The 10,860-nt window shown below is 46.1% G+C and overlaps 1 protein-coding gene across 3 annotated transcripts in view; it reads right to left on the reverse strand.

Annotated features, from left to right (window-relative positions):
• The window catches only part of COG7 (component of oligomeric golgi complex 7), a 74,484-nt gene extending 64,201 nt beyond the window's left edge, over nt 1-10,283 (reverse strand). For all 3 annotated transcript variants that reach the window (XR_009703259.1, XR_009703260.1, XM_061208722.1), the window contains exons 1-4: nt 9,927-10,283; nt 3,585-3,733; nt 3,161-3,277; nt 1,811-1,979 (exon numbers count right to left, since the gene is read on the reverse strand). Coding sequence is in view for 1 of the 3 variants with exons in the window: in XM_061208722.1 (XP_061064705.1) it covers nt 1,811-1,979; nt 3,161-3,277; nt 3,585-3,733; nt 9,927-10,095 (604 nt within the window). In the remaining 2 variants the exon portion in view is untranslated. The remainder of the gene's footprint in view (nt 1-1,810; nt 1,980-3,160; nt 3,278-3,584; nt 3,734-9,926) is intronic.
• Between the last annotated feature and the right edge of the window lie 577 nt (nt 10,284-10,860).

The following is a 10,860-nucleotide window of genomic DNA, read 5'->3' on the forward strand; positions in this document are numbered from 1 at the left end:
ATATGTAACCGACTTAAGTGCCCATCAACAGGTGATTGGATAAAGGAGATGCGATATATATAGTGGAATACTACTCAGCCATAAAATAAAAAGATAAAATCTTCCCATTTGCGACAAGCATAGACCTTGAGAGTATGATGCTTAGTGAAATAAGTCAGATGGACAAAGACAAATAACATATGGTTTCACTCAAATGTGGAATATAAAAAACAAACAAAATAAATGAAAAAACCAAACCAAATAAAAACAAACACTTAGATACAGAGAAGAGAGTAGTGGTTACCAGAGGGGATGGGGCACCAGCAGGGCGAAATTGGTAAAGGGGATCAACTGTATGGTGATGGACGGAAACTAAATTTTTGGTGGTGAGCATGCCGTAGTGTATACAGAAGTAGAAATATAATGCTGTACACATTAAACTTACATAATGTTATAAACCAATGTTACCTCAATAAAAAAATAAATTTTAAACAAACTAGAAAAACAAAGATATCAGAACTTCTTATGATTTAATTTCACCATTGGAAATGTACCATCATATAAACAAAATTGATGCTACATCTCAGAAGCCAAGGGAAGAAAGCATTCTCAGAACAGGAGGGAGTAAAAAACATTGTTAACTGTTGTTGACAATGAGAAACAGAAAAGTAGGGCTTCCCTGGTGGTGCAGTGGAGAAGAATCTGCCTGCCAATGCAGGGGACACAGGTTCGATCCCTGGTCTGGGAAGATCCCACGTGCCGCGGAGCAACTAAGCCCGTGAGCTACAGCTACTGAGCCTGCGCTCTATGAGACCACGAGCCACAGCTACTGAAGCCCGCGTGCCACAACTACTGAAGCTCGTGCGCCTAGAGCCCATGCTCCGCAACAAGAGAAGCCACTGCAATGAGAAGCCCGTGCACCACAACGAAGAGCAGGCCCCGCTCACCGCCACTAGAGAAAGCCCACGTGCAGCAACGAAGACCCAACACAGCCAAAAATAAATAAATAAAATAAAAATTTTGGAAAGAAACAGAAAAGTATAAAGTGATATTAGGCCTTGGGGTTTGGTGATGATACAGCTGTTGGAGACCTTCAACAGAATGGATTCAGGAGAACATTAACCCCAGAGTAGAGGGGCTTGCGTGATATATGAGCAAGAGTGCAGGAAGCAGGGCAGTGGATACAGACTACATTCTGCCAATGTAAATAGCTGTGAAGGTAAGAAAACAGCTTTACTGCTGCTGCTTCTTGTTTAACCAATAGTTTTGTGGATGAAATGAAAAGGGAGTTAGATAAACTTATTTGTTGAAAAAAATCACTGGAAAATAACACAGCATCATAATGGTCTTGATCAGCGTCAAAACTCATCAAATGGTACACTTAAGATTTGTACATTTTTCTAAATGTAAACTTTACCTCAAAAAAAGAAAGAATCATAAACCAACACTGAACTCTAGTTATTGATATGAATGCTAAAGTGTTTAGGAGTGAAGTATACTGATGTCTGCAACTTACTTTGAAATGCATTAAAAAAAAATAAGGTGGATGGATAGAGAGGTGAATAGGTGGGTAGATATGTGATAAAGCAAATGTGGCAAATGCTAACACTAGGATCTAGATGGTGTGTTCACTGATGGTTATTTCAACTTTTCTGTATTTTGAAAAAGTTCATATAAAATGTTGAAGAAAAGACAACCACCAATAAAGCTACAGATTGACTTCCAATCTACATAATTTAATCAACATTAAGACATTCTAAAGATTGAAGATTCGGAAAGCCTTACCTTCGTGAAGAGGTGTACAGAGAGATGATAAATGGCCAGCACTCACCTATAGACTGAGATGTGAATGCTGCTACAATCTGGGGGCTGGCCAAGGCCTCCAGCCTGTTCTTCAACGCCTCCAAGTGCACACATTTTTCTGAGTAGTCTGGTGTATCAACAAGCATCATTAGGCTATTCTGCATACCTGTGAGCTTGGCAGAAATCACAGCTATGTCCTATAAAAAGACCAGAATAGAGGATATTTATGTTAAAACACCCCTGCTACTTCAATTAAAAATGGACAGGGCTTCCCTGGTGGCTCAGTGGTTAAGAATCTGCCTGCCAATGCAGGGGACACGGGTTCAAGCCCTGGTCCAGGAAGATCCCACAAGCCACAGAGCAACTAAGCCCGTGCGCCACAACTACTGAGCCTGCGCTCTAGAACCCGCGAGCCACAACTACTGAGCCCGAGCGCCACAGCTACTGAAGCCCACGTGCCTAGAGCCCATGCTCCCCAACAAGAGAAGCCACCGCAATGAGAAGCCCACACACCGCAATGAAGAGTAGCCCTCGCTCGCCACAACTAGAGAAAGCCCGGGCACAGCTATGAAGACTCAACGCAGCCAAAAATAATAAATAAAATTAAAAAAAAAAAAAAGGTAACAATAACTGACAGAATAATAGATTGTTGACTGAAAAAAAAACGTGTGAAGCAGTATTCACAATGCGCTACCATTTGTGGGGGAAAAACAGGGCAAGGAACATATATGTGTGTGCGTTTATCTGGAAGAACAGGCACAAAGCTGACAACAGGGTTTGTATTTAGAAGGGAAATTAGGGGATTGGGAGGGTCAGAACTATGAGAAAGACTTATTTTTCACTGTTTATTCCTGTTTACTCAATTTTTCCCATGTGCATTTAGAACTTTTAAAAAACTTATTAAAGTTTTTTTTTAAATAGCAAAAGAGATAATTCATTTTGCTTTACAATTGAAAAAAAAAGTTTTTCATAAGATATCATCTTACTCCATCCTTATAACCAGGTATCAAAAATATCCCTATTTTCCACACTTTGCTATCCAAGGAGGGTAAAGTAACTTGCTAAGGTCCCACGGTGTGTAGGGCACCCCTGCCCAAGTTCCACACTCTCATTTACTCCATTTTCTCTGCCTTTTTAAGCTTTTCCTGAACTCACTTTTGTGACTAAAAGGCTTCAGTCAAGCAGATGATACAAACTAAAGAAGGTGGAAAAACTCAGAGCAGTCTCAGATCGCCCCCAACCTATGCCTGAATATTCCCACACCTGGCTATTTACTAGCCCTTCTGATTGTGAGTGGCATAGCTAGCTCATTTGTTTCTCCAAACCTCAAGTTCCTGCTTAAAGAGATGTCACAACATCCCCTAAACAAGAAACCTACTTGAGTCTTAAATGTCTCCTCGATATCAGCACTCAGTGTGCTCCATTTGTCGGCTTCTTGAAGAGATTCTGCGGCAAGCTGCATTCGGGACTTCACCTGGTCGATTTCTACCAATACCTAGAAGAGAAATGAGGGGTCGAACACTAAAAAAGTGGCAGTTCCATTTCCTCTACCTTCCATCAGCGACTCGAAACATAAGTATCGTGGCATGCTCCTGCCTTTAGGGAGCCTCTGTACCCCGTACAACACCGATTACATGGCTAAATTGTTCAGCGGTGCTAAAGAGAGATGAATAAGCTGAAAGAACCAAACAAAAGAGTAGTTTGAGTGCTTGGCAGAATTTTGAGTTAAGGTTGACCTCCCACTAGGAAAGTGAACATCTTCCAAAAGCAAGAGTCAACACTTAGGACAGGAGCCAAAATACCTGCATCGACTGAGATGTGTCCTGTTCAAATTTTTTAATGTCCTCCTTGACAAGAATCATTTGTTCTTTCAGAAAAGATGCCTCCTGTTTAAGGGCTTCGACATCACGGAGCACTTTGGGCATGTTCTGAAGGGCCTGGTGACTTGTTTCTGCAGCAAGAACCCAAGAACCAAAGGTGAACATCGGACCACTCACCAGTGAACAATATGAATAAATCAGACGGCAGGAAGCAAATCTTCCCTAAGGCACTACCAACCGCGCAGTTTTCTGAGCCTGTGGAAAGTTGGGGGGTGGGGAGAGGCGCAGAGCTGGCCTCTGCCGGGACCCTGTCTTCCCCAGAATGATGGTGAGGGCCCTGTGAATAAACTGTCAACCTGACCCAACATCAGCTGTCTTCTTACTACAACTCTTTGGGGGGGTTTTTGTTTTTTGTTTTTTTTGCCACACCACGTGGCTTGTGGGATCTTCGGTCCCCAACCAGGGATTGAACCTGGACCCTGGCAGTGAAAGCACCGGGCCTAACCTCTGGACCACCAGGGAACTCCCAAGCAACTTCCTTTTCGAGGAAGGAGAATGGAGGAACGTGACAGTGGTAAATGCCAGCTCTGCACCAGGTGCTTTATACACATTATATCACCTAATGTCCACGGCAATCATTAGCAGCCACCTCTTACAGATAAGAAAACTAAGTCTCAGAAGAGGTTAAGTAACTTGCCCAAGATTTCAGAACTGAAACCAGTGTGTGTCTGGACCCAATGTCTGCTTTCCACAGTCTTTTCAAAATGTAGTCCACAGACCACCAGCATCAGCTGGAATGCAGTTAAAATGCAGGTCCCCAGGCCACCTGCCAGAGATTCTTACTTAGGAATCCTGGTAGAAGATCAAGTAAGATCAAGGAACCTGTATTTTTTTAACAGGCATCCCAAGTGTAGAATAAAATCTGAAAATCCTTGCAGACCCTGATGTGCTATCTGGAAACAGGAGGGTTAACAGCATAACCCCTTAGCCCGTTAAACAGCAATTCGCTGGGGAATCAACCAAAGAAGGCCAGAACCTTCTGCTCCACCGGTGCATTGAACGGAATCTTAACATCTTGAAGACGCGCTTCAGGAACCTGTTCATCCAGCTCTGCCATAAAATAACCATCTGTCTCCAGCACTGACCTTAAGTAAAGTTTTAAGAAAACAAAGGCAGAACAAAGATTTCTTCGAGGCACAGAGACTTCACTGATTTTTTTTTTAATTTTATTTTATTTTTGGCTGCGTTGGGTCTTCGTTGCTGCGCGCGGGCTTTCTCTAGTTGAGGCGAGCTGGGGCTACTCTTCGTTGCGGTGCGCGGGCCTCTCATCGCGGTGGCTTCTCTTGTTGTGGAGCACGGGCTCTAGGCGCACGGGTTTCAGTAGTTGTGGCGCACGGGCTTAGCTGCTCCGCAGCATGTGGGATCTGCCTGGACCAGGGCTCGAACCCGTGTCCCCTGCATTGGCAGGTGAATTCTTAACCACTGTGCCACCAGGGAACAGTGATTTCTACAGTGCTGATTTTTTACAGCGCTGTCATGGTCCCAGCCTGGCCCCCTGCCTGCTGAACCTCAGAGTCACTCTTCATGTCTGGCTGGTTCCCTGTGAACCTTTTTTTCCCTCTCCACAGCACGGCCACACACAAGTTTAATTCTTTCTAGTATCCATTTTAAAACTATCACCTCCTGGGAATTCCCTGGCGGTCCAGTGGTTAGAACTCCGCGCTTCCACTGCAGAGGGCTTGGGTTCGATCCCCAGTTGGGGAACTAAGACACCACGAGCCTTGCAGTGTGGCCAAAAAAAATCAAAACAAACAAACAAACAAACTCTCACCTCCAGTGGTTGCCTCTGGGAGGGTAAGGGCCAAATCTCCCTGTGAAAGGGGACTGGGGCTCCTCCCGAGGTGATGGTAACATTCTACATCTTGATGGGGGGTTGAGTTACACTAGCCGTATACATCTGTCAAAACCCAAACTTATCAGATAAGGTCCCTCCATTTCACCTTACGTAAATTTTATCTAGTAAAAAAAAGAGCCATAAACAAGTATCAAACTCTATAATGTTTAGGGTTCCAACTGAAATGTCTAGGGGTGAAGTGTACTGATGTCTGTAACTTACTCTGAAATACTGATTTATTTCGAAATCAAAAATAAGATGGACGAATGGATGGAGAGAGGGATGGATAGAACTGCGATAAAGCGAGAACAGCACACTGCTCATTGTAGAATCTAGGTAGTGGGTTATGAATGTTTACTACAAATTCTCTCAACATTGCTGTACACTTGGCACCTCCATCCAGTTGCTCAGTTCAAGAATCTGCCATCATTCTTGATTTTCTTCCCCTCTCATCCCACATTCCAATCCATCAGCAAGTTCTCCCCTTTCTTTCTCCTAAAAAATACCTTAAATCTACCCATTTCTCACCATCTCTAATGCTATAACCTCAGAGGAAGCCACTGTCACCTCTCTTCTGGACTACAGCCATAGTCTCCTGAATGGGGACATAAATCAAACCATCTCATTCCCCTGCTTAAAAATCCTCCAGTACCTTCCCATTACACTAATTTTAAACCAAATCCAAACTCTTTAATGTGACGTTAAAATCCCTGCATGTGGACTTCCCTGGTGGAGCAGTGGTTAAGAAGCTGTGCTTCCACTGCAGGGGGCACGGGTTTGATCCCTGGTTGGGGAACTAAGATCCTGCATGCTGTGCAGTGCGGCCAAAAAAAACAAGAACAAACCAAAGAGGGACATCCCTGGTGGCACAGTGGTTAAGAACGCACCTGCCAAGGGCTCGAGCCCTGGTCTGGGAAGATCCCACATGCCGCGGAGCCCTGGTCTGGGAAGATCCCACATGCCGCGGAGCGGCTAGGCCCGTGCGCCACAACTACTGAGCCTGTGCTCTAGAGCCCGCGAGCCATAACTACTGAGCCTGCGCGTCTGGAGCCTGTGCTCCACAACAGGAGAGGCCGCAACAGTGAGAGGCCCGCGCACCGCGATGAAGAGTGGCCCCCGCTCGCCGCAACTGGAGAAAGCCCTCGCACAGAAACGAAGACCGAACACAGCCAAAAATAAAAATAAATAAATAAATTTTTTTTTTTAATTAAAAAAAAAAATAGGGATTCTCAATCTTTAAAAAAGAACGTGCCTGCCAATGCAGGGGACACGGGTTCGAGCCCTGGTCTGGGAAGATCCCACGTGCCGCGGAGCAACCAAGCCCGTGTGCCACAGCTACTGAGCCTGCGCTCTAGAGCCCACAAGCCACAACTACTGAGCCCGCGTGCCACAACTACTGAAGCTTGTGCGCCTAGAGCCCGTGCTCCGCAACAAGAGAAGCCACCGCAATGAGAAGCCCGCGCACTGCAACGAAGAGTAGCCCCTGCTCTCCACAACTAGAGAAAGCCCGCGCACAGCAACGAGGACCCAACGCAGCCAAAAATAAATAAATAAATAAATAAATTTATAAAATTAAAAAAAAAAGAAAATGGGTGGTAATGCCACCCCTGCACCCCCCCCCCCCAATATTTGGAAGTTGGTAGGAATTTTTTAGTTGTTGCTATGGTAGGATATTTAGTGGAAATGATCCAACAATGCTTAATGTCCTGCAGTGCTTGGGAGAGTCCTGGGCAATGAAGAAGTGTCCTGGCCAAACTGTTAATAGTGCCCCCTCCCCTTGGCATGATTATCTAATTTAAAAATGACAGTAATCCTTAGAGGTAGGCATAGTTATTATTCCCACTTTATAGTTGTAGAAACTGCGGCTGAGGGCAGTAACTTGCCCAGCATCATGTTGCTAATGAATGGGGAGCCTGGATTTGAATCCAGGCAACTGGTTCCAGATCCCAGGCTCTTATCCATTATACTTTACTACCTCTCTGGTATTAAAGGGAGAGGGAACATGCAGAGGCATGTGGGTATAAAAAGGCCTAACCAGTCCAGAGAAAGGCGGGAAGTTCAAACAGAGCTTCATCAATAACATCAATAAATATTAGTCATTAGTATTATTATTATTGAAGGATTGCACTTTCATGGGAGGAACTTCTGCTGGAGATAAGGTAGAAAAGTAGATTAGGATCAAATTGTGAAAGGTGTTTTTGCCCATCCTGAAGGTTTGGATTTCATCCCGTGGGCAGTGAGAAGCCTTCGGAGGTTTAAAGCTTTATTTTTATGGAAGATGAAACAAGGTCCCGAGTCTGCAGTGAAGAGAAGTTATTGCAGAGGCTCAAACAGGAGTTGTTGAGGAACTCTAATAGGAGGATTGATTTGTTCATTCATTCAGTCAGTGGATATTTATTGGGCACAAATTGTTTTCCAGGGTCTGGAGATACAATGTTGAACAAGATCTATTCTTAGGTTGGAGAGGTTGGCAGGAGCCAGCTCATGCAGGGATTATTTATTTATTTATTTAAAAAATTTTTTGGCTGTATCAGGTCTTAGTTGCGGCACTGGGGTCTTCTTTGTTGAGGCATGTGGGATATCTTGTTGCGGTGCGGGCTTCCCTCTAGTTCTGGCATGTGGTTTTTCTCTCTCTAGTTGTGGCGCATGGGCTCCTGAGCGCGTGGGTTCTGTAGTTTGCAGCACACAGGCTCTCTCATTGAGGCGCGCGCTCTCAGTAGTTGCAGTGTGCGGGCTTAGTTGCCCCGCAGCATGTGGGATCTTAGTTCCCCGACCAGGGATTGAGCCTGCGTCCTGTGCACTGGAAGGCGGATTTTTTGTTTTTGTTTTTTTTTGGCTGCTTTGGGTCTTTGTTGCTGCGCGCAGGTTTTCTCTAGTTTTGGCAAGCGGGGGCTACTCTTCGTTGCGGTGCACGGGCTTCTCATTGCGGTGGCTTCTCTTGTTGCGGAGCACGGGTTCTAGGTGCACGGGCTCAGTAATTGTGGCTCACGGGCTCCAGAACGCAGGCTCAGTAGTTGTGGCGCACGGGCTTAGTTGCTCTGCGGCATGTGGGATCTTCCCGGACCAGGGATTGAACCCGTGTCCCTTGCATTGGCAGGCGGACCAGGGAAGTCCCACCACCCCTGTTGAGAACCACTTAGTTAATACATATAAAGTACTTAAAACAGTGCCTGATGTATACCAAGAACTCAGATATTTGCTATGATATTATTATTCATGTCCTCCCCATCTTTGCCCTGTGAGGTCTTCCTTCAAGGCCTAACACAGGGAAAAGCCCTTTATGATTCTCCCAGACAAGAGATCATTGCTTCCTTCATCCAGCTCTCAGCTTCCGGTTCTACTCTCAGTAAAGCCACCCTTCACTGTAACTAAACAGTTCACGTATGTTCCCCACAGGGCAGCAAGCTCTAGAAAGGTAAACTTTTCATCCCCAGCACTCATTTCTTGGCAGGTGCATAGTAGATGCTCAATAATTACTAAAAATGCAAAGTACAATAAAGAATCTGCAGTGAAATAAAGCGTCCCCCCACCTCCACCTTTTCTTAAACAGTGGAGACATCTATAAAACAAAGTTCTATTTACAGGACCATAAGCTCCCAGAGTGGGCAGTCTGAGCCTCTTTCCCACAGAGCCAAGCAGAGAGACTGGCTGCAGTATGCACTGAATAAACGTACAGTGAATGAAAACCAGGTCGAGGAGTTAATGAAATGGTTCTGGTGAGTTATTTTTTATAATTCATTATTCTGGTTAGTGAATTCGGTACTTAAAAGTCTCCCGTCAGGACAGCCCATCTTCCCACTGACATAAAGATCCACTAAAACAGGGGCGGTGGGGGAGGGTTGGATTGGGAGTTTGGGATTAGCAGATGCAAACTATTACATACAGGATGGATAAACAACAAGGTCCTACTGTATAGCACAGGGAACAATATTCAGGATCCTGTGATGAACCATAATGGAAAAGAATATGAAAAAGAATGTGTATATATATATATATATAAACTGAATCACTTTGCTGTACAGTAGAAATTAACACATTGTAAATCAGCTATACTTCAATAAAATAATTTTTTTTAAATCCATTAAAACAATGTTTCCCAGATTTGTCATTCCTATACACCCTCTATATGCTTTTTTGCCAAATGTAAGGATCAGTTGACTATTATTTAATATTCTTAAAATTCACTCTTCTAAGTTTTAAAAGGAAACTTGACAGCACCGCCAGAGGTGGAAAACCAAGATCCCAAGCCCGCAAGTGTTGCAGAGAGACGAGCAGCGGGCTGAGACCTTCTCCTGCATATCCCCGTAAGGACTGCGGGACAACCGGAGCAGGGCTCGCTCGCTCTCCATGGGAGGCGCCGACCTTTACTGCCCACTACGTGCAACCCCGGGGGCCCCGGGCCCGTCTGGGAGCTCTGCCCGGCCACTCACCCTCCACGGCGTGGTTCACCTCCTGGATGAACAGCTGCAGCTTCATCACCAGGGTGGCCGCGTGGCTGTCCGCCTTCCCGGCCGCCACCTCCTTGGGGCCAGCCCTGAAGGCCGCGTTGATCCACTCCTTCACGTCGAAGTCTTCGGCAAGGAACTTGGAGAAGTCCATGGCTGCACCGCCGCACCCCAGCGTCCAGGCCTGAAGCGCTGGCTCCGGGCGTCCGCGAGGCTGCAGAAGCGAGCGGCCCTGCGAGAGCACCCGCGCGGGTCTGAGAGGCGGCGGGCCGGGACTGACGGCGCCGCCAACTAGCCTCTCCACAGCCCCTCCGTCAGCTCGCTGATGTGTACGGCTGGGATTGACCCTCGCCGCGCGCCGTACTTCTTCCGGAAGTAGGTGCCCGTTACTATAGCGACTGCCTGCCTTCCGGGAAGCGCGGCGGGCTGGCGGCCAGAGGGTGTGGGCGTCTCTTTTGCTCTGCTAACTTAAGTGACTTTTGGGCACTTAAATATGTGCTTACGCTAAAGCCCTTACTTGTACGAGCGCACTTAGTCCTCACAGTCCTATGAATGCTGTTATTCTCCCCCAACTTAAAAGAGTAAGAACTGAGGCAGTTAAGCAAGTGGTTCAATGTCTCGTAGCTAGAAGGTAGCGCTCTGGGAGCTGAACTCAGCCAAGCCTGCTACTGGAGCCTGAGCTCTTTTTTTTTTTTTTTTTAATAAGTTCATTAATTTTATTTTATTTTTGGCTGCTTTGGGTCTTCATTGCTGCCGCGCGGGCTTTCTCTAGTTGCCCGAGCTACTCTTCGTTGTGGTGCGTGGGCGTCTCATCACGGTGGCTTCTCCTGTTGCAGAGCGTGGGCTCTAGGCGCGCGGGCTTCAGTAGTTGTGGCTCACGGGCTCTAGAGCACAGGCTCAGTAGTTGGGGGTGCACGGG

The sequence above is a fragment of the Eubalaena glacialis genome, chromosome 13 (genome assembly GCF_028564815.1).
Source record: "Eubalaena glacialis isolate mEubGla1 chromosome 13, mEubGla1.1.hap2.+ XY, whole genome shotgun sequence".
Lineage (NCBI taxonomy): Eukaryota > Metazoa > Chordata > Mammalia > Artiodactyla > Balaenidae > Eubalaena > Eubalaena glacialis.